The sequence below is a fragment of the Pocillopora damicornis genome, chromosome 14 (assembly GCF_964200805.1).
Source record: "Pocillopora damicornis chromosome 14, jaPocDami1.2, whole genome shotgun sequence".
NCBI classification, from domain to species: Eukaryota; Metazoa; Cnidaria; class Anthozoa; order Scleractinia; family Pocilloporidae; genus Pocillopora; species Pocillopora damicornis.
The window spans coordinates 14,142,965-14,166,357 of NC_142683.1; the positions used below are offsets into that span (position 1 = coordinate 14,142,965).

The following is a 23,393-nucleotide window of genomic DNA, read 5'->3' on the forward strand; positions in this document are numbered from 1 at the left end:
AGAGATCAGTTTCTTTAACTGAGATTGATTGGATGGAGAAAGGAAGGAGCTAAAAAAAACTGACTGGCAGAAAATCTCTTTCGCTTTTAAATTTCAAGTAACATTTTTTCGCTTCCTCTACTCCCTTTGTATTCTTTTTGTATTCACATGCGGCGCGCGTGATTTCACAGTCCGTGGAATTTTTAGTCAATCACGACAAAGAACTCTAACCTTGACACTGGAAAACTGACGTGGACATTTTTCGCGTACTTTAGTTTGTTTTCGCGGAGTTTTAGTTTGTTGTTTTTGAGCTTTCGTTCAAGTAAATTTGTTATTCCTTTGGAATTTTAAGAAGTTTCGGAGGTTTTGTTTTAGCCTAATTTTGTGGCTCATTTAACAAGTTCAATGCATATTTTCTACGGAGTTTGGACTCTAATCTCTTTTTTCGTACATGGAATTTTTATATGAATGAACTTGAAAAAGGAGAAGACACTTTCGGCGAAACCCACGTACTCGTTATTAGGTCTCGAGCAACAATACTGACACTGTAAGATAAGGACACAAATGGAATACAGATTATGTAGAAACCGATTATGTCTGTAATGACGTGTTGGCCAGTAAATCTGCAAAGATCTGTGCTCAGCTTTTTCTTGAAAATTTCAAGCTTTAGCGTGAAGATGCAACCAAACTTTAAATATCACTTCAGCTGAATTTTTTGCATCCTTTGTTATCAGGCCATTGATCTCAAGGAGCTCTCAAATCGAATAAGGATATCGATTAATTAGAATAAAAGATGATCTTACCTCGGCTCGTGTTGAGCACTTTGTTTCCTGGCGGCCAGCAGAGGGGCATTTTGTTGCGCATGCGCCAAGAAAATTTGTTCGGCGCGTTCGGCGCCATTTTGATATTTTCAGCGCGCTTTTGCGGGTTTTCAACTGAGCGATCGACACCTTTCTGTGATATTTTTTGGAGAGGGATGGAAGAGTATGACAAGTTTACTACCATTTCTAACTCTGTGGATACTTGTGGAGTTTGCTGGCTCTTCGGATGAGGATATTTTGATGATCAAAGTGCGAACAAAACGCGAAAAAAAGTCGAAAACTTGAAGTTTGAGATTTGATTTGCTGACGATCAAGATGTGCACATGAGACTACAAACCTTGAAGGTTAGTCTTAAGATGTTGATGTCTTACTTCTATAAATCACGAAGTGATGTGTGGAGGCGATCGTGAGATATTCGTTACGATAATAGAAGGTAGTTTACAATTTGATCTTATTTTACTTCAACTTTGAAATAAAATTACGTTAAGTTCGAGGTGGCCCCCAAGCTTCAAATCACTTCAAATAACATCTTATCTTCTTTCTCTTTGTTGTCCCATTGGACACAAGGCTTAAAAAAATGTTCCAGCTTCAGGATTGAGTTGCTCTTTCTATAACCTTCGGCGAATTCGTTTTTGGGAGGTTGAGGTGGATTTTCAAAGTCATGGCTCACAACTGTCTTTGGCCATTTTGCTCTCCAAGTCTGTTGTACTTGGTACGTAGGCATGCGTCTTAACAACGTTTATAGTCTTGCCTCGATCATCTGCGGTTTTATCTAATTTTTTTGCTGTGTTTTGGTGAGAATTTTTCTGATTGCCCTTTTGGGCTTGAAGGGCTAACTAGAGGATAAACTTCGGTAGAACTTGTTTTATCACATGGCCCCCAAATCTCTCACCACTGTCAGTTCATTGTTTATTTATTTAGCCTTCGGTCTAACCAGTTCATTTACCTCAAAAAAATCCGTGGGCTTTGTCTCATGAGTTTAAACTGGTGCCGTTTTCTTCATGTTCATGTGTTATTCGAAACGGATGGCGTCAGCTTCATTCTGTCTTGTTTATTTCAGTAGAATACTTCTGCCATACGAAATGAATTTTGAGTCGAAGTGTACTATAAAACTCGCAGATTAAAATTATCTTACTTTCTCTGGTTCTTAAAACATGAGGTGAGCGATACAATAAATGAATAATTACTCAAGGGGCTGGAACTCTCTTTCTTTAGAATGTGAACTACAGTATTTCTGTCATATTTGAAAACGAATTTCGGGTTAAAATGTCTTCAAACCAGTTTGACTTGTATTTCTCTTTGCCAGATAAGTCTTGATCCTTCAATTTTTATTTCTTAATTGAGACTGATGATTGGAATTAACTATTGTGTTCTCTGCTGTTTAGGGAGATGTGAAGTGACCCCACTACATATGGTCAGTACTATTGACAGAAAGGATAGGTGTGACATTTGCTGTGGCAAGCTGGCATTCAAGAGAATGTCATTAGTACCAGAAGCTTACTACTGGTATAAATTATCAATCTTTTGTTCTCTCCACACAACTTGCCTCAACTAGCTTATGCTATATGCAACTTGTGTCTATACCTTTTTTTGCAACTATAAAATTACCAATAAAGTTTTTTGAAAGTTTTGTCCAAATTTCATGGGAAAACAATATGAGGAGTGATCAGGTGAAATATTGTCCTGTTCCATAACAGTGTTTGAGCTTCCAGGCAGAGCTAAAAATTTCTTAAGCGACTGATTTATGATTTTCTGCCTTAAAATTAGCACAGCCAAACCCCTGGCTTGAAAACTATTAATTTCTGCAAATAGGCATCCAAGCTGATGCCCATTACTGCAGAATATGCAATATCAAAGTCCCCTTTTGACTTAGGTCTCATTTCTCTAAAATCTGATAGATGTAAAGCATCAATTTTCATAAAGAGATCAACAAACCTCTTCACATTAGTTTAATCTGACCTCACTAAGTTTTATTCCTGAAAAGAAAAGGCTTTTTTTTTTTTTTTACCCTCACTGTTAAATATCAGCCTTACTGGTTCTTTGTTGTTTAGCATGTGTAAGAGTCTTCAGACCATCAAATTGTCACACAACTCTTGTAATTTAATAGGTTGGAGAATAAGGTTGCAAAGAGTGTATATGATTTTTTGTGCAGTTGAAATGATAAATGATAGTGATTTTCACTGGGTAATAATTGATTTATTTAACTATTCATCTTACAACTGGAAGCCCAAAGTAGTACTTGTTTTCTTTCACAATTTCCCCACATCATCAATCATATCTGATGATATTTCCGAGACTAATGATTGAAAAGACTTTATCTTACTCTGATAAAATCTATAATTATTCCTCCATTTCTAACCAGATGGAGCTACCATATCTCTAGCATTAGCATTGTCTTACTTTTCTTTACTCGACATTGACCTTTTTTATTTTGGTAATCGGCCCTGCCGGTTGTGATTCATGTCAAAAAAAAACTTTTGAAACAAAACACAAACCTCTGTAAACTTTACATTTTTGCCAAAATTGGAGGTACACTGCACTAGCAGTACAGTTGAAGCTCTAAAAAACGCTTACAGAAAGGCGAGTACTTCAAATGATCACCGATAACTTGAGATAGCAATGACACGATAAAAGTATACTATCCAATTCTTTTGTACTCTTCGACAGGCCACTTGCATCCTTCAAAAATAACATCATCTTCATCGATCGCCCAGACAATCACGAGACAAGACTCGAACAATCTTTTGCATTCTGAAAATAACTTCCTTCCACACATCACACAATAATTTCAAGGATTTGCCGCTTCCATCTACGTTACAGAAGAAAAAATGAGAAGAAAGGTTGTCTCAAATACTCGAACCATTGTTTTTTCCGACGTATTTTACTGCTTCTTTTCTTTCGTGATTCTCGAAAAGGAAACCGACGCAGGCGCATACCAGCGGTTTCTCGTATCAAACTAAAATTTACCGGACATGCGCAACAAAATGCCCCTCTGCTGGTTGGCGGCCATGTTAAAAACAGTTACCGTTTGAGGTCTGGAACAAGCTGCGTGAGGGTCTGGGGGTTAGAAATCTTCGTACACCGCTCACACCGCTCGCGATCCCTCGGACCTCTTTCTCAGTGCAATTTGCGACGCCTGTAGTTATTTTTTTTTTAGTGGATCTCTATTTGCTCGGACAACGAACTGTGCTTAAAAAAGGGTCTACCTATAGTCTGAAGCATACACCATACATGGCATAATAGTTTGGAAAAGCGCAAAGGGAATATTTTCGAATTTTCTCAAACCCTTTTTTTATCTTCCCTCTTCAGTTTTTAAAAACTGAAAAACATTGTCACAAACGCAACGAAAGCCTTTCCGTTTGGGTTGGCCATCCAGTCCTGGGAAACACAGCTGAAGGCCAGGCTGCTTAACTCTAAGGCCTGGTTACTAATGTCCATCATGGCTGCCAAGTTGTGATCGTAGGAAAAGCGTATCACAAATTAACCAAAGTCATATAACTTCATTTACGTCTGCTTATGACATAATGGGTTCGTCTAAAAAGCATAAGGAAAAGGATAAGGACAGAGATCGCGAAAGAAGAAGAGAGAAAGACCGAAAACACCGCGATAGAGACAAGGAGCGCGAGAAGGACGGGGACAGAGATAAAAGAAGGCATGATGAACGGCATCGAGAGAAGCGAGCTCATGGATCGGATGAAGAAACAGAAAGAATTGAGAAGAAAAAGTCCAAGAGAGAAGAGCATGATGACCTCTATGAGTACGCCATAGAAGAATCGACTCGCGAGGATCGAAGTGAGTGGCATCGATGACTTTTGCATGTGTTTGATGAAGATGGATATGTATGTTACTGTTTTGAAAATAGAGAGAAAAGTTTAGAATGCCAAATAAATCTGAATATGTTGTTTGCCCTTGCTAATGAACTGAAGCCTTGACATTCTCTCACAGGCAGCGACGCGCAGCCCAAGCAAGAGGGAGGAGACATTTCTTTAAGCATTGAGGAGACTAAGTATGTGCATTGTAGTTATAGTTTCATGTTTACTTATAGTCATTTTTCCACATAAAAAATTGCTTGCTTGTAAAAAGAAATTTATCCAAACCTTTTTACAATAAACATTGTTTTTATCCGTTATATTTTAATTCCGTAATATTTATATTATTTACTATTGCTTTACCTTTAGTAAACTGAGAATCAAACTTGGACTAAAGCCTCTTGAAGGTACTGACTCATCTGGAACACAAGAGGGTAAGGATGGCGTGGAACAGTAACCATTAAACACTTGTTGGTTTGCAAACTACACTGCTCATCACCAAAAGACTATTTTTTAATGCACATTTGAACCCTCTCAAACTCATCTCCCTTGGAACGCATCAATGTCACAGTGCTATGTACATTGCTGTGTTACCTATTAATGTATGTAACACAACACATGTAACACGACTAAAGCATAAAGAAATGCATTGCCAAAAACAGGAAGCATAGAAGGTCTTGAACTATTGTGCAATGACATAAAACTTTTACCTCAGCCCAAGCATTTATTTTAGTGGTAAAAGAGTGACAGTTGTCTTATTGCGATAATTTTTCTGGACAGAAAATGCAACTTCTAAGAAAGAGGATGTTCATGTGCCAGCAATCAACATGGCTGACCAGAAAGAAACTGAAAAGGTGTGCTCCACATGAATTTTTTTGTAGCATAACATAATTATACATAATTTTTTAGCATATTATTTATGAAACATTATTGATTAACTGAATGTTAACAATCATTTATAAAGAAGTAGTTAATTTACAAATCGAATTAAAGACAATTAGAAAATTTAATCTGTCTTCAGTGATGACAAAGGACCTCAGGCTTTTTTGATCATGTTACTTCTTGAAAAAAAAAAAAAACATGAAATTCTTCAGAACTACTTGAATTTTTTTTCTCAAACCAATACCACTTATTTTAATTACTGGAGAAATTGATAGTAAAAAAAACCAATGTAGTTGATTTTGCACATAGGCAATTGACTAGCTGTTAGAAACCCAGAAAAGTATTTAACATTTAACTCCCAAGATCCATCTGATAATTCTCCCTACTGACTGCTATATATTTCATGTAAATTAGACTAGAGAATTTGGTGTTGTATCACAATAGCACCCCTCAAGCTGATAAGCTCATCTGTTCTCTCAACCTGTTTACAAAATAACTTATTGGAATTGTGACGGGAAATTACATGTTGATAACTTCTGGAAGAGAAAGACAAAAATGCTTATTTGATAAGACTTACATAAGTAACAGATGAAAACTAAGATTATGGAACTTCTTTAGTTTAAAAGGAAACTGGAAGAAATGAAGGAAAAGAGAAGAATTAACAAAAAACTAGGGTAAGTCATGAATATATCTTGCCAAGTAGATTTATTCTGGACTCCCGTATCACTTCCTTTAATGTTTTACACCCTAGCATCAGTATGCATATTCTCCATAATGTTCTATCTACCTTTCCCAAGGTGCTTACAAGGAGAATTTATTTTACAATCAAGAGTGTCTTCAGTTAGCAATCATTTCCTTTTTTCTCATGACTTCAATGTTTGACTCAAGGGTGATATTTTAAGGAGAAATCAGATGCAAATCACTCAAAAGGATTAACCATAGCATGGGCTCTCAAAGTTAAGGTCCCAACTCTAGGATGAATGATTATCTATAATTGTCAAATGTGATTTTAGTTAATAATAGTTTTATTAAATGGAGAGGTCATAAGGAACGATTTTTAGATACTTCTCAAGCACTGCTTCTATAAACTACTTCTTTCTTCTGTTTGGAATAGAAAAGTGAAAAGCTTGGGTACTGCCGACAGTGATGATGATGATGACAGTGCCATGTCATGGGTTTTAAAGAGTAGGAAAAAAGAGAATGAAAAGGTTTTGGCTGAGAAAAGGGTTAGTTTTATTCCAGTGATTATACAATTGTTTTTTTTAATTTGCCCAGAATTTGTTAAAAATTTTTTCCCAGTTTGCTGTGTAGCCATTAAGAAATTTTCCATAGCCATGCCCTCAATCACTGCTTTATAAAGCTATGTTCAATGCTTCTCTGAAATGGGCTTAACTATAATTTAGGTAACTTAAATAACAGAACATTGTATAACTCAAAAATGATGCTGTGGTATTGGACAACAAAACAATTTCATGTTGCAAGGGGCTACATGTATGTGAACATGTGAAAAAGTTTACACATAGCATTTTCTTCTAGGCTTCAAGAAATGTAACTAAATGTAAATGTAAATGTTGCAATACCTATATTTCCACTTACGGGAAGTGGGGGAGAGAGGGGGGGCAGCTGGTATCTGATCATATGTGCTAGCTGGCTTGTAATGCTGAAGGCCTTGTTCTTTCCTGTGGAAAAAAAACAATTGTGCTGAAGTGCTGAAAGTGGAGACCTGCTGGCAGGCTACAAGAAATGAAGTTGCTTCGAGGGACATAGATGCAGTATGATTCTATGAAATATTGGAATTTCACAGAGGACCTGTTACTAAATTGCAATCACAAACTTTTTAATGTATTTGACTGTGTAAATTTTGGTTTTCAACAGGCACAATTGCTGGAAGAAATGGATGAAGAATTTGGGATAAGTGATTTGATGGAGGAAGAATTTCGATCTCTGTCAAAATCAAAGAAACCAGTATGTAGTCAGTCTCTGCCCAAAGTTTCTATAGAAATGGAAAATTTGATTTTTTTTAACCGTCCAACTTCCACGATCTGGTTGTTAATTCTCCCCTCTAGCTGCTACACAATTTCTTGAAAATTGTGTGTAATTACAAGAATTTGGTTTTAGATCAAGGTAACAACTTCTACCTGATAAGTTTGAGTATTTGCACTACCTGAGTGGAGGATAAAGTACAGAGTGATATTAGTGAGAAGGAACATGTTAATCACTTTCAGGAGTTGAACACAGGGTATTATCATGGATTCCCATTTTCCTCTCTTTATTGACAAACTTTCAAAACTTTTCTCTGTTCAAAATTGTTTCAAAAAAAGTTATAGAATACTAATGATTTGTTATTCCATTGATAAAAAAATTAAAAAATTAAAGTGTCCACTACACTATTTTATAAATCAAGCATTTTTTTTTCAGAAATTTCTGAGTATGGCATTCTCTTTTTGTAGACATACTCAAGCCAGGACCTTAGAGGCATAAAAGTTGAACATTCACAAGAACATTTTACGGTTTGTTCAAGCCAAATATTTAATTTGTAATAATATAAATGAAAAAATTACTTGCAGCTGATTGGCTGAAAACAAGTGCATTTTTCTTGTAATATGAATGGGAAGTTGTAACACAAGTGCAAATTACAAATGGCTGGTGCGCTGTTAAAATTTTGTCTATCTTGACTTTCTGTGTTGCTTTTTTTCATTGAAATTATTAACAATAATTATTAACATGATTTCTCATGCAAATAAGTACTTGTAATTTTTCAAAGACTACAAGTTACACTAAGGCTTGTGCAACTTTTGTTGTCTTTGAAAATGTCAAACAAGTGCCCCCCCTTGAATAAGCACCTACCTTTGTACCTCACAGTTTCATATAATTACATATAGGGATACAAGGAAAAACCATTTGTTATTGCCACTTTGTTAAGCTTTATCTCTTTAAGCTTTACCAGTATAAGAGAATAATCACCACCCACTGAAATAGATGCCCTCCTTCCAATAAAGCAACCCTCTTTTTAGCCAAAATTTTGAATAAGTGCCCATGTGGATAATATTATCATTACATCAGTATTGTCACAAATCTCAGAGTGGATTTTCTTTCACAGGACTTACCTTAAACTTCACCTTTTTTTCAGGAGGGTTCTACTGTGATTATGACCTTAAAAGATGCTGGTAAGTGGACCATTCTTGATATTAGATTATTTCTGAGTGTTGGATTCTCTCTTTGTAGGTTTACTTGAGCCAGAATCTCAGAGTCATGATCTAATGCTTGAAATGCCAGCTTTAGAAACTCTTTATTGAGGCCAATTTACATTGTCATTATCTGTGATACCCTCAACTGACAAAGGACCACAGTCTCTCTAAAATCAGTTCTTTGTTTATTCTCAATGAATAATGTATTGTTAGATACTGTTAGATAATCTGTTTACACACTTCCTTCTAAATAACAGAAGTGACCATAAACTTGCCAGTTTGCAGATGATTGTTGGTGTATGAGTCACTGCACTTGAAGAAGAAATTTGTTTAGTTATGCAGCAGTTATACAATATTCAAGGGGTTTCAATAACTTTTACCATAAGTGGCTGCTGATGGTGCGCTAGCCAGCTGTTCTGCAAGACAAAACATAAGAGCCTGCTGGTAGGCTTGACAGACAGCAGTGAAAGCAGACAGTGGAAGGAGGTCTTACAGATGGCAGTAGGAGATCTTACAGGTAGCAGTAGAAGGTCTAACAGATGACAGTGAGAGGTCTACCAGACAGCAGGAGGAGGTCTTACAGTTGACCACTAGTAACCTGCTCTTATTGAAACTGCTGAGTATTTATCTTGATCTACTTTAATTTTGTGCATTTCAGGTGTCCTTGATGAAGATGAGCAAACTTTGGTAAATGTAAATATTGTGGACAGAGAAAAGGTATGTTCCTTTTAATGTGATTGATTCACATCAAACTCATCTCAGCAAATAGATCACTTTGAAGCCAACCAACAAATCATAATCCAATAGGGTTTATGTTCGTGGGTATCAATATGTTTTGAGTGTGCCTCAGAGTTATCGTAGCTAAGCTGTTAGGCAAGGGTTCAATTGAGTTGTGAGAGGGGCCTCAACATATTTAAAACCAAGAACATAAACTGTGTTACTATAAATCATCAGCACTATGAAGGGTATTAAGAAAATAGAAACTGAAAAAAAAAAAATGACGACAAACTGGTCTGTATAATGAAATACATTTTAGCCCACCTAAATCTTCATTTTAGCCTGCCAAATGCACTGCAATGCCAACAAAAAGATAATAATTTAAATTTATGATAGTTGACTTTCAGCTAATTTTAAACAATGAAAAAAAATTCATTAAAAGATTAATTGGATGGAATTCACCCAACTTTTCTCTTCTCTCTTAGGCAGATAAAAATGTTGAACTTCGGAAAAGAAAACCAGATTACAAACCGTATGATGAGCCAGAAATTGATGAATATGGCAAGGTAAGTTTATGATGTTGTGTCATCTGAGCTTTGTGAAGTTGTCACCCTGAGCACTTGCATCAATGGGAGCTTATTTGCATGTACATTAAAGAATAGTGTAATGAGTTTGTTAATCTTCATTTCCTTGCCATCATGATTTTCAAGGTCAAACAGCATGGACTTTTAGAGAAATATGATGAAGAAATTGACGGAGAGGAAAAGAAATCGTTTGTCCTTGGTAAGAATGTGACGTTTTCATGTATGTGTCTGTGGTGATATGGACAATAGGGAAAACGTGGGCAACCAAGTTGATTGGCTAAAAAATGGTGCAAGTTTTCTGGAACAAAAGAATCCTGGATTACTTTGACATTTAATGAAAATTGTTTTAATAGAAGATATTTAGGCGTATGACAAGAGACTGGGTGAATATCCCTTACTCTCTCCAATACCCAAATGCTTGGGATTCTTCCTTTTAGACTTGCTCTGACAGATGGTGATATATTTCTTAGTAAAGGTTTTAAACAAACTGTTTTGTCAGGTTCAGGAGGAACTTATGACTCAACTAAGGAAGATGAAGTTAAAAAGGTACATTTTCTGATTAATTTTACCAACAATTTTTACATAACTGCAAATTTTGTGTGTAGAATATTACTTGCATTTCTAAATGATGGAAAGTCACAAAGCAAAATATATTAATATATTTTTTTTTATTAAAACAGATACAAGCAAAACTTAAAGCCCAGATGGTGGGTATACAAGTTCAATTTGAAAAATTTGTTACGTCTGTTTTAAAGTGTCTTGTTAGTACGACATGATCTCACCAGCTATTTACTCAAATAACGCTGTGAAAAGACCTTGGAAGTTGCTTCCATGTTCCTGTAACCCTTTAACTCCCAAGATGTGACTGTTAATTCTCCCCTCAAGCTGCTACACAATTACTTTTAAATTAGTTACAAGAATTTGGTGTTAGATCATGATAACAACTTCCACCTGATAAGTTTGAGTTTTCTCATTACCTGCTTAAGGGAAAATGTATGGATATTTTAGGGAGAAGTGACATGTTAATAACTTTAAGGAGTTGGAGGGTTAAAGTTTGTCAAGGTCTTGTTTATGTACTGAACGAGTCTTAAATGATTATGAATCAGTATAATTCTTATAGCTATGTTGCAAGTAGTATGCTTTTATATGCTATCTTCTGCGTAATGTTGCTTGATGATTGTTGCTGTAAATAGCTTTAACGTTTTCCACGAATGTAGAATTCAATTTTGTTTGTTTCAATTTGTTCGCAGGTGTCGCTAGAAATGGCGCAGCCTCGACCTGTTGCAGAGTACTATACCCAGGAAGAAATGGTAGAAGGTCGTTTACATAACTTTCTTTCCACTTGTCTTTGAGCTAATAGCTTGTCATTCTCTAACTTATTGACTCCATCTGTACTTGAAAGGTCAAATTTAAGAAACCAAAGAAGAGAAGAAAGATTAAAAAGAGAGAAACACTCAAGGTAAATGAGAATACTTCAAATGACTGGGAATATATGAAAATCATATATATGAACTGCGTATAAAGAAGTGAATATGAAAAAGATCTTCGCCGTAATGAGCACTGTTTAAGCAAAAAATTCAGGCTTGTACGGGATTTGAACCAATGACTGTAAGCTCAGCAGGTCGAGCACTGCACTGGTATCGCAAAGCTCTTTCGTTTAAATCCCATACAGGCCTACATTTTTTTCAAGACTTGTTTTCACTACTGCTCGAGTAGTGTTCATTACTACGAAGCTCACTTTCACATTCACCTGAATACTTCGTCAAATATGTAGTTGAAGGTTGTGGTGTCGGAATTTGTTTCTTCTTTTTCTTAAAAGGAGAAAGTACGTCTTGAACCTCAGAAAATTGAGTGTAATTTGTAATACAAGATGGCTCTGGTTTTGCCGTCAATTTGGTTACCACTTTGTTTTTTAGAATGCATAGTATGTTGTTGGTTAACTGTGTTTGTGTATTTGTTTGGGTCATAGGCAGATGACCTTGAGGCATTACCAGGACAAACAGATTTACACATTGATCGTGGATCACGGTACCGTTTTCAAATTTTGGCGTTAAGTTAGTTTTTTATTTATTCTAGCGTCGAAGATACGAAATTTTACCTTAATATTATGGTCGTAAAGGCCGTAGCTAGGGACTTATGGAGGGAAAAGTTTTTGACAAATTTTTATTGGTTACGAGTTTTGCCGCGCTTTTAACTAACCACTTTTTTGGTCATTTTCTTTCCTAACTTCCAAACAGGAGTGTGAAGTCCATACTGAAGAATACACCTAAGATGGAGGAGAGAGAAGAAACAGGCGACATGATGGAACTTGATCCTTTGGAGCCCGAAGACGATGGTCTGTTGGAAATTTTCTCTTATACCATTTCATTGAAATTTCGCCGCAGCCAAGACGATTATAGCATTTGTTTTCAAGAAATTGAATAGGACATTCGAACCCGTCCTGGCGGAAGGTCTTACAGTTATTCTTTTGTACGAGTGCCCTGCGCACGTTGACAAAACGGCTTTTTTATTACAGTCGTAGGATCGCCAGTAATGAACATCATGATTTTCTCGTAAACGAGTACGATGACACCCTCTCTTCCCCCCCCCCCCCCACTGTTTATAACGTTTTGTCATTTCCTTGAAATGCTACAAAGGCGTGAGAAATGTCATCGCAAATCTAAGGCAAGTTCTAGTTTCAGAGAATCACCTTAAGGAAAACTTCGCATTGGAGTTTTCCTCAAAACATTTGAACAACTTAGTTGATACTGTAAATTGATCACCGTAAAGAGTTTCTAGAGCTGGCGTTTCACGCGCCAGCACTTTGTCAGAAAGAATGACGAAGTTGACTAGGGGCTAAAGCGCGAAACGTCAGCTGTAACAGACTCTGTACGATGGCCAGCTTCCTTTAAAAACTACCCACCACTGACGCAGCATAATTTTATGAGAAACTTACCCTCTTAATTCATTCCCGCATGAATCATTTTCTATTATTCTTTGCGTGTAGCAGTTCCTATGGCTGATACAGACAATGGTGCTATAGTCGAAGATGACGAGGCCCAGTTAGAGTTACAACTGGCATTAGAGAGGTATAAATGCAAATATTTAACTCCTTATAACGTCGTCGTGTAGTTTCAGCGCGGTATCCAGCAAACAGCAGATGAGAATAGACCAAGAGAACAGTTAGAAGATGTTATTTTGATTTAACAACAAATTCCCATGTGTGAATAACAAAGAAATTCATAGCTTGCTGATACTTGTCGTACAATATGTGCGGAGAGTTCCTCTTTTTTCCCGCGCTTTTTACGGGCGGCACGATTTCCTGCGCTTTGTAGCGTTGACCTTGATGGCACCGCGCTTGACATAATTTTTCCCGCCTTTTTACTGTTTGCATGGCCAAGTTCCTGAACTGTTAGTAGGCCTACTGGGAACTTTCGGTTTCATAGTTAATCTAAAGGAAAGTGGTCTTGAATTAAAAATATTTTCTTTCTTCACTTAAGGTCACGTCGACTAAAACAGAAGAAATCGACGATCGGCGCAGAAAAGGTGAGTTTCTCCAGGACAACCAACGTCCAGCGTTGACTGTGAATAGGACACATTCAGGGTATAACATACATTACAAAGTGTTCACAGTAAAAAAATAACCGCAATCTTTAAGGATCTAAAATACGTTCCGCCCAGAATGACGTACAAATGAAGCACAGCCCAAATTTATGGTTACGCATGAAGAAAAGCACTAAAAATGTCATCATGAACCGAAAGGAAAAGTCCCGCGAAAAATGTCGAAAAAAGTCTTAAAGATGGTGCATACACAGATGGAACCTATGGGATGGGAAATCTTTGCACCGCCTTCTCTCTCCCTCTCCTTCCTCCCCTCATTGATTCTATGTGGACGGTTTATAAATTTCAAAATGGAATTATTTATTATACACCGGGTGGTACGTAATCTTTTATTCTCATCAGGTTGTCGAGGTTCCGTACATAGATCAGATGAGACCCCTTCTACCAATTATATTAACACGGTTTGTGAGTGTCGCAGTTGAATCGTTTGATATTTAATGGAGTCCGATCTTGTTTTCGTGCCAGGTTGTCGAGGCTCTAGCCACTGTGATTAAAAAAGAAAAAGAGGAAGACATAGACAATAAAGGTGAGTTCAAATTCCTCAAATGCGGACACGGTCATTTTGCGAGGAGCTTCATGTTTCAGATGTCTTCGGACAGTAGTTTGCAGTGGAAAAGAATTTCTCAGATTTTGTTTCTCGATTTCAGATTCCATCATTTTGAACTCGACTTCTGAGTTCTGTCGAACACTCGGGGAGATACCCACTTTGAGTAAGTAAATATTATCTCATTTTGTACGATGTAAGAGTAACTTTCGATTGAGGGTCGAAAGAAATCAGGGATTGCGGTGGTTTTCCTAGAGCGCATTTCGATCGAGTGTCGTCTAACCAAATCCAAAGTGATCACAGTGGCCAATCAGAAGAAAGGAAGATACCATGAAGAGCCAATGAGAACTAGAGTATAAACAACCAAACTAACAAAAGCACGGGAAAACGCGGGCGAGTTTTCAAACCCAAACACAGAGCGGAGTAAAGCAAAACCAAACCATTCTCGGATTACTTGCGAAACTCAATGGAAGATAACTCTAAATTCAAGGTAAACTATGATACCTTGAATTCAGAGTTATCTTAGCTTATCATAGTGTATCCACCAGTTTTTTTTTAGAAGATTGTCACACAAAAGTAGTCTTATTTTCGTTCTTTACTTTACTGTGTCCTGCATTTGTATTCTTATTAAAAATATAATCTGGCGTGAAGCAGAAAAAAAAACTCTAAATTCAAAGAAACGCTAGTTTGCTAAGGTAGATAAACACTTAAGGCTCGTTTGCGTAGGTGGATAAACACTTAAAAGAGATAAATAAATCCAAAACGAAAAACTTTGGATAAGTACGGGGTGGATTAAAACGGATTGTGAAAATGTTTCATTCCTTTGTAGGTGCACCTGGCGAAGAGGCGGAGGAGGAAGAGGAAGATGATAATGAGGTGGGAAATGCTTAGAAATTCGTGTGAATGTTTCTTCTCATGCGTTGTCTCCTTCAAAGAACGTGAGTTTAATTGAAGAAGAGCTTACGATTCTTTACTTTGCAGTGGCGAATGGATGTCGAGAGAGACGAAGAAGCTGAACCGCAGGGAGGATGGGAATGGGTGAAAACACAAGAAGAAAAGAGGAAAAAAGAACGAGAAGAGGTTTGTAGAAGAGCAATTCGCTGAAGTTGTCTTCAAGATATATTTGTTTCCTCTTGTTTGGTTTCTCAGAGTTCCCACTAGTTTATGGTTTCTGTATAATCCGTGCGGAAAGTTCTTCGTCTTTTCGCGCGCTTTTCATGAGTGGAATGATTTCCAGCGTTTAGCACAGTTGACGTTGGTGGCACCGCACCGAACATAACATTTCCCGCCTTTTTAAATGGTTGCATGTTCGAGCTGTTAAATTTCAGGGGGCCCTCGGGGATTTTCAGCGTCATGATTAACCTTAAGAAAAGCTTTGTCGTAACTGATAAAAGGAGCAGAGCGGTCTGTTCGATTCCAGATCGCTCGGTTCGAGTTCAACTGTTTTCGATAAACAGTGTTTCAAGTATGTTTGTGTTGGGGCTTGGAAGGAATTAAAGAGAGCTTTTTTTCGGGATGGGTAACTACCAAGAATTTCGAGAAACGGGAACGGGATGTTACATGAGGGTTGAGTTATTCCTTAGTTTTCGTCCTTTCTCCGTGGCCCTTTCTCGGATATCTTCGTCCTCTACTAAAACTACAACCCGGTGAATGTGCTACGGACAAATTAAAATTTATCAGTATATATGTGCAGCAATTTTCAAACAATTCTCAAGTCATCCGGGATTTCTGTAGTTTTGCTTTACATCGCCGATGTATGATGATTGGTCCTGAAAACTCACGCTCCACCCTTTCAACTAATCAGAATTGAAACTAAAACTAATCGCGACTTAGTTTCCCGCGTTTTCCCGCGTTTTCCCGCGTTTTCCCGCGTTTAAGCAGTTTGCTTCTTTTCATTTCGTGTTGTTTTAGTATTAGTTTCTAGTGATATTTTCCTTTCCTTTGATTAGCTGTTTAGTTAACTTTGATTCGGAAACTTCGAAATGCGCCGTACAGAATTATACTTTTCTTTTGTCTATAGGAAACGGAAAATAACATTCTTGACGCAGAACCTTTGGTTGGAAAAGGCGTAGGCGCAGCTTTGTTTCTTGCATCAAAGAAAGGTAAATAACATGCCTTTTGCTGTACGTTTTATTTTGCTGTTATATTTTAATTGGTTGAGTTTTTACCATTTCCTCTTCCTTAATTTTGCTAAGGTTTACTGGAACAAAACTCGAAGGCAAAAATTGAAGGGAAAGCTTTGCCATTTCTCCCCTCTGTTGGTGTTGTGGACGAAGAAAAAATGCGGTAAGAAGAGAAGTTTGTATGTATCCTTTGCCCTTTACACCCTAGCATCAGTATCCATATTCTCCATACTATTCTCTGTACTTTGCCTTTGGTACTGACAAGGAGAATTTGTTGAACAATTTAATGAATGATTAAGCAGTGTTACTGTAACGAGAAATTAGATACTGATAACTCTTAAAAGGTTTAAGGGTCGAACAAAAGTCCAGCATTTGTCAAAGTTTAGAAGCAATAAGGATGTTTTATGTCGTTTTAAACAAAAGTGCCTTTTAGTTTAGAACGGTGTTGTTGGAGATGCGTTTTTTTTGTGTTTCCAGCCTTGTTGTTGCAATATTTTCAATTGAGAGCTTAAATTAATCACTACTTTGGATCTCTCTATCTCGCTCTATGATTGGTCTAGAAAACTCGCGTTAGTTTCTCAACCAATCAGTTGTAAGAACTCAAACTAATCAGGACTTATGCTCTCGCATTTTCCCGCGCGTTAGGTACTTTGTTTTTTCTTTGAGTTTTTATTGTCTGCTTGTGACAATTCTCTAAGCTCTGATCGGCCGTTGTGGTGCGTTTGGTTTATATTTTACCATATTCAGTCGAGATGCGCTCTTTGATGTTGTTAATTGAAGTAAAAGTAATTGACGTTTTTTCTTATTGATCTGCTTGTTGCAGCGAAGAGGAGCGTGAACGCGGAGGTCGATCTTCAAGGTAAACAGTTCTTCCTGTTTTACGCCTTTACAGTCTTATGTGGCGAGCTTGAGGTAGTTGTAATGGAATATAATTCTACTAAGGCTTAGCATCATTTTTCTGAATTGTTACGTTAGTTACGTTTTTATTTTTAATCTACTTTGGCAAAATACCATTTTTATTATTTCTGTCTTACGTTTCTTACAATGTAAGCCATGAGAAATGTGGTGTTGAATCAAACAATATCTCCTACTTGATATTCTTCTTACACTGGTGTTTTGCCATCTAAGATCTGTATGGAGATTCTCCTTACTATTCCCCATGTATATCCCACAATACTGACAAGGAGAATTTGTCGAGCAATCTCATGGCCTTCATCTTTGATTTAGTGGTGACAATGTAAGGAGAAATAAGATGCTAATCACTATACGGGGTTAAAAATAGAAAACCTTTTGATGGAATACTAATACGTAAAGGAGAAACTCTCTCTTAGGGATATTGACAGAGACCGCGACCGAGACCGAGACCGAGACCGCGATAGAGACAGGTGAATTCTCGTCACTCTTCTCTCTTTATTCCCCTAATGTTACCCGTGAGAATTTAGAGATTCATCGCCACTGGCATCGTGTGAATTTTGTAATAAGAAATAGTGATTATTCCATGGAAAGTGCGCACGAACGATTTTTATTCACGAGCTGCGAAGCATCAAAAATACCAACGAGCGAGCGCAGCAAACGAGTGAGTTTTCTGATGCATCGCAACTGGTGAGTAAAATCATTCAAACACTTTCCATGGTATGATGTTTTTATTTCATACAAACTGAGATTTTTTCAAATTTCAATTCAAAGATTGGCGGCGAACGCCTGTGAAAATACATCGTTTGTCCAATCAGAGACACGAACGATAGTACTCGATAGTACTTCAAAGTGTAAATCTCAGTATCTATAAAATAAAAAGTATGTCGATAGCGCACGAGTGGCTTTTTACCGATACATTTCTTTCTCCAGACATGGTGGTAGTTCATCAAAGAATAAGCAAGAATACAAACCCGACGTAAAGCTGGAATACTATGATGATAATGGCCGACCTCTGACACCTAAAGAGGTGAGATTTATTCTGAACCCTTTGTTCTTTAGCGCGTTTTTCCGAGCTTTTTTCAGAAGTTGATGATCGTTTCCTTTGTTCTCATGACCTCAATGTGTGATTCAGTAGTGATGTTGTAAGGAGAAATTAGATGCTTGTCACTCTAGAGGATCAAAGGGTCAACGTCTTTACTGCTTGTTGTTGTAGCTGCAGTCTTTGTTGTTGTTGTTGTTGCTGGTGTGGTGGTGGTGTGTAGGAACCGTTGACTCTTCTAACTGCCAAAGCTCCCAGTTGTTCGTTTGAAAGTTGTTCTGATTCTTCTTATCTTTGTTCTTTTAGGCTTTCCGTTTTATGTCCCACAAGTTCCACGGGAAAGCGTCCGGGAAAATGAAGACTGAGAAAAGGATGAAGAAACAGCAGGATGAGATGGTAAGTTAAGGAAAAGTTAGTTTTCACCCCAAAATTGTGCGATTAAACTTAATTTCTTCGCTCTATGTAATGTTAGAACCACGTCTCAAATTGTACACCTTGAAAATTTACCTTGTACAATTAGTTTGTGTTTTTTGTTCTCAATCACTCTAAACCTTTTGGCTCCCAGTGGTGATCGACAAGAAATTTCTCCCAATAATATCTATACAATGTCAAGCTGACAAGTGATGAGAAGAAAGTAGAATATCAAAAAGAGGGTACTATTTGATTTAATGTCAAATTCACAGAGCTAAAACTATGAGGAATGAACGGTCGACGGTGCAGAGGTTGGCTATTGAGTTCGCAATAGTAAAATCACTAATCATGTTTACTTGATTCGTCCTTATTCGCTTTTTGATGTTTATCTTCCCTAACTAACTGTTATTTCACCCTTTACACCCTAACATCAGTATGCATATTCTCCATACTGTTCTCTATACATTTCCGAAGGTGCTGACAAGGAGAATTTGTTCAACAATCAAGAGCTTCTGTAGTCGTTGATTATTTTCGTTTTCCTCATGATTGTAATGTTTGATTCAGGGGTGATACTGTAAGAAGAAATTAGATACTAGTCACTCTTAGGGGTTACGAGGTTAATAGTCTTCCATTTATGTACAATTTCCAATGACCCCGATTAAGTTCCAGGCTCGTTAAGATATTTGAAGCTTGGACGCGTGTGATACTTGAGCAAATTATCTGAACCAGTCTTTTAAGAAATATATGCGAAACGTTGATGAGAATTTACACTCTCATCTTTGGACAGAAACACTAATGCTTCTTGTTGCGGTTCATGTTTTCAGGCGCTTCAGAAGATGAACTCTGGAGACACGCCACTCAACACCGCAGCGCTTCTGATAGAGAAACAGAAAAATGCTCAGTCGCCTTTCGTTATTCTAAGTGGCGGAGGACAAACTTTCTCTACCGGGTGGGTAACAGTTTATTTGTAACACAATTGAGGAGAGTGAGGAGATGGTTGGGCAAGCTCCGGTGATGTAATCACAGCAGGGAGAAGAAGAATCGAATATTTCAGTGAGCTTCGGCTAGTCTTTTTTTGCGACGTTCAAAATCGCCTGCAGCACGAGAGAAAAATCTAAATAGTGTATTAGCAAGGTAGAAGAACAGGGCCTTGTTGTTGGAATGGCAGATAACGTTATCCAACTGATAAGTGTTAACGGAACTTGCTACACTATCCACCGGTTAGAGACTTATCCAGTTCACAGCGTTATTCACCCTTCAAACAACCGGGGGTAAGAAGGAGACTAGGGTGAGGCAGGCGTAGGCGTAACTATGGGGACCACCCAGGCTTTGAGAGAATGGGTGTAACTAATTCCTCTGCACAGAACCTTGTCACGAGTTACGCAGTGCGGCACGTTGTGGCTCGCATTATTTGTATTTCCTCTTCACACCGCGCATTTATCCAGTTGTAAAGATGATCATCAGTCAATTTATGGCAGTCATATCTCCGGCGACCTAATTCACTTGCAGAAATGTTCCACATGCGTTGATTTTTTTATGGAATTTTTGGAGCAACTCATAGATTGCTGAGTTGAATTGATCATTCAGTAACCAATCGCCGCAAATTTTCTCTACGTTTTTAAGACCCTGATGTCACCTTCCCCAACTCGTAGGTAGCTCCTTCCCTCTCAGTGGGTGCTTTTGGTGTGATTACGATTCAATAGTTTATCTTAGAACCCGACGAAAACCTGCATCGAGGAATTTCCGCCCCACAATGTGCTGAGGGAGCAAAGAAAACGAACAGTAGGGCGCGTGAAGGAGTCTTTGATGTCGATTAATTTCGTGCCATTTCGCAGGCGACGTAGTTATTCATTTCGTTCAACTAAATGCACTTAGAAAAGTAGATTTCTCTTCAGTTAAAAGGTTGCAATTGTGTTCGAAATCTAAGGCTTACATTGGCTATAAGAAATAGTCTCGGTCTTTCGACTCTCTCTAAAGGCTGTTCTTCCTGAAAAAACACAACGTAGATTGAGATGGCAATTTTGATTCTGTAGTGGTATGCCCAACGAACTGCAAACCTCTCGCGATTATCAGCAATAACAGCATGATAGATTGCCCACAATGCGATTATCTCAGGCGAAGAAAGCTTCCCCACTATGTCGACTGGCAATTTAGCAACTGCAGTGGTTTATGGGAAGGTCTGGCGTATTCATATTTGTGCAACAGCGAAAAAATATTGCGGTATCAAACTCTGCTGGTCTAGTATTATCTTAGTGAATTTGCTTAAGAGAAATTTTCCAGACGGCTTAAAAACTTTGTTGCGTGCTAAACTTACTCAGAACCTGTTGTGCGACCCGTGATGTACAACCTTGTTTTAATCGGTTTGTTCTTTTTTTTTTTTCTTTTTTTTTTTCTTTTTTTGCAATTCCCTGCAGGACCACAATCTCCAAACGGAAGTAAGCATAACCGCAAGAATATCTTTTAGAGTTTTAGTAATCACCCACAGGAAATATGGTGGTCTGCACGTGCATTACACTCAAAGACGCTAGAACTCGCCACAATCTTCATAGAAAGACGCAGATCACGTGGGTATCAGTGGCAATTATGTAGCATGATGAAACGGAACTGTTGTAGTAACGTAGGATCTAATAAAGGTTTGCTTAAATTTCCGTTGTCTTTTTGAAGCCTATACGATAATGAGTGATGCGCTGCGACTTTCAGAAATCCGAATGCCACTTTCAATCCCGATCTTGCAGTCTCTACTCCTTCAAGGGTACAGATAAGATTTTGAAGGGAAGGGGGGTGTTGACGGTTACAAATGTCCACATGCCTTATGTGGGGGAGGGGCAAAAACCATTATTGCACTATCTTGGTGCGTCTGTGTGTTCGTATTCACGTGGCAAGAAGGACCGGCAAATACAATATCTAGCTCCGAAAAAGATTCGCGTCACTCAGGTTTTTGGAACTTGGGGGTCCTGTCGTACTACCTCTTTCCCAACACGCTCAAACACACCGGCAACTTTGGTCACGGACTTCACACTAGACTTCCTTTTTTCATGATAAACAGAATCACTCTCTTTTCATCCTCTTCGGAAAAGCACTGGTATGTTTGTTCTCTCTGCCCTGCGCTAAGCTCCAAAATTAATATTTCGCTCGTGATTCCAGCTTAACGAACGAAGTCGACCCCTTCCCTGTTTGCATTTAGGAAGTCTCATCGTTTCAGCTTTTCGATAAAAATGAAGTGAACGTCCAATTTCATCGTTTTTCCTTCCATTCCTTATTGCAAACTTCCTGGTTAGGTTAGAGAAATAGAAATCCTAAAAATTTGGGCGTGGATAGGTACAGGCCAATTTCGCACGAATTTTGCATTGAAAAAAATCTGATTAAGTCTTTCCTTTTTATTCCGAGGCGCCATCTTTAAGCTTCTCTTTTTACATTAAAACAGTCATCGGCAACGATATCTGAAAGGTTGGTATCCGTGAGCCTGAAAGATCCGTCGACGATTAGACATTTGTTCCTGTTCCAACCGGAAGTAGGCATATTCTGCTGTCTCTATCATGGGCTTGGCACAAGGGAGCATCAAGTGTCATCTTCAAACAACAAAAACAAGTTCAGGCAAATGCCACATGATACGAAGAGGCCTTTTCCCCAGCATAATTGCCCAGGTCTAAAGAGTTGAGGGGAATATTGATCTACTTGACATGAACACCGCCCATCTCCCACCCGATGTTGTACGGCTGCCTCTTACCTTGTTCGCTGACAGACTCAGCTGTGAAAGAAGAATTATTTTTCCGCCACTACTCAACTGGGCACACAAATTGCAAAGTGCTGATATCTGGGTGTGTTGGCCAGCCAAGCCACGGTACCGTTCATTTAACACCAATATGCTTACAGAAGTTTATAACGATTGAAAGAAACTAAATGCACCAAAGCTGGACACGAAAACACCTAAAAAACCAGCTGATGGAGAAAACGGGGAATGTGTACCTCAGTGGTGCCACCCTCGAGGTTTAAGGATATCCTAAGAATAACATGATGGACAAAAGCAGATAATAGTTACTTGGGGAAGTATGCGAATGCAGCTTTAGTAAAACCTCATGTCAAAATGACAATATTTCAGAAAAAAAAAACTAAATAAATTTAAACGAAAACGAAAGTTAACACAGCGAAGGCTGACCGTAGATAACGCTTTCAAATTACAAACTACGATCCCATAACTCTCCGTGCCCCTCCCAATTGCCTCCAGTCCTCTGATACGTACCGGAAAAATATTAATTTATGCTAATTGAGATTATGACAAATCACACTTTACTATGGTGCACTTAAATGCCAGTTTAAGATCCAGTAAAGGACTCCCTCCCCCTTATCCTACTGGGAACTTTTGTCCACGCCTCTATTTCGAGTCGTGTGAAGATCTGCGGTTACTTATCGGCGTAAAATCACACGTAAGCCAAGCTTTGCGTAGGTGGTCTGGGCGCCGTCACAGCTTTTTTAGGGATCTTACTCAATTTCTGTTAATTTTTTGTTGAAATTCTCTGCTTAGTTCTTTGTCGTGAGGTATGCCTTCGTTTATTTTCATCTTTAACTCATTGCATGTTTAACCCTTAAAATCTCAAGTCAGAATTTTGCCATACAATATCATTACAATATCAAGCAGGGAAATGTTGAAAATAGAGGAAAAATATAAATTAAGGGATTTTTAGTTGATCGAATACAAAATTATCTGAATTGAAAACGTGAGATTGTATGGGAAACAGTAAGGAGATTCACTATTACGATCTCGATGATTTGTCAATAAGAAA

At 38.0% G+C, this 23,393-nt stretch overlaps 1 protein-coding gene and 1 long non-coding RNA gene across 3 annotated transcripts; both read left to right on the forward strand.

Moving 5' to 3' along the window:
* Positions 1-818: 818 nt before the first annotated feature.
* Positions 819-2,438, forward strand: LOC149034595 (uncharacterized). 2 transcript variants are annotated; one of them, XR_016182843.1, is made up of 3 exons: positions 1,022-1,144; positions 1,440-1,512; positions 2,186-2,438. It is a non-coding gene; the product is annotated as an uncharacterized LOC149034595 (long non-coding RNA). The 2 variants fall into 2 exon arrangements; XR_016182844.1 differs by lacking the exon at positions 1,440-1,512 and having other exon boundaries at positions 819-1,144.
* A 1,677-nt stretch (positions 2,439-4,115) lies between these two features.
* Positions 4,116-21,260, forward strand: LOC113665795 (U4/U6.U5 tri-snRNP-associated protein 1). The gene is made up of 32 exons (XM_027181517.2): positions 4,116-4,592; positions 4,746-4,806; positions 4,979-5,043; positions 5,390-5,463; positions 6,110-6,165; positions 6,606-6,717; positions 7,367-7,456; positions 7,942-8,001; positions 8,622-8,658; positions 9,338-9,396; positions 9,882-9,962; positions 10,107-10,179; positions 10,480-10,526; positions 10,661-10,687; positions 11,231-11,290; positions 11,383-11,439; positions 11,950-12,008; positions 12,218-12,315; positions 12,967-13,048; positions 13,460-13,505; positions 14,046-14,106; positions 14,228-14,290; positions 14,954-15,000; positions 15,106-15,204; positions 16,145-16,226; positions 16,320-16,410; positions 17,071-17,106; positions 17,579-17,632; positions 18,093-18,189; positions 18,508-18,597; positions 19,437-19,561; positions 21,027-21,260. Exons 1-32 carry the CDS (start codon positions 4,325-4,327, stop codon positions 21,049-21,051), a joined length of 2,382 nt encoding a protein of 793 aa, XP_027037318.2. The 5' UTR covers positions 4,116-4,324; the 3' UTR covers positions 21,052-21,260.
* Positions 21,261-23,393: the final 2,133 nt, after the last annotated feature.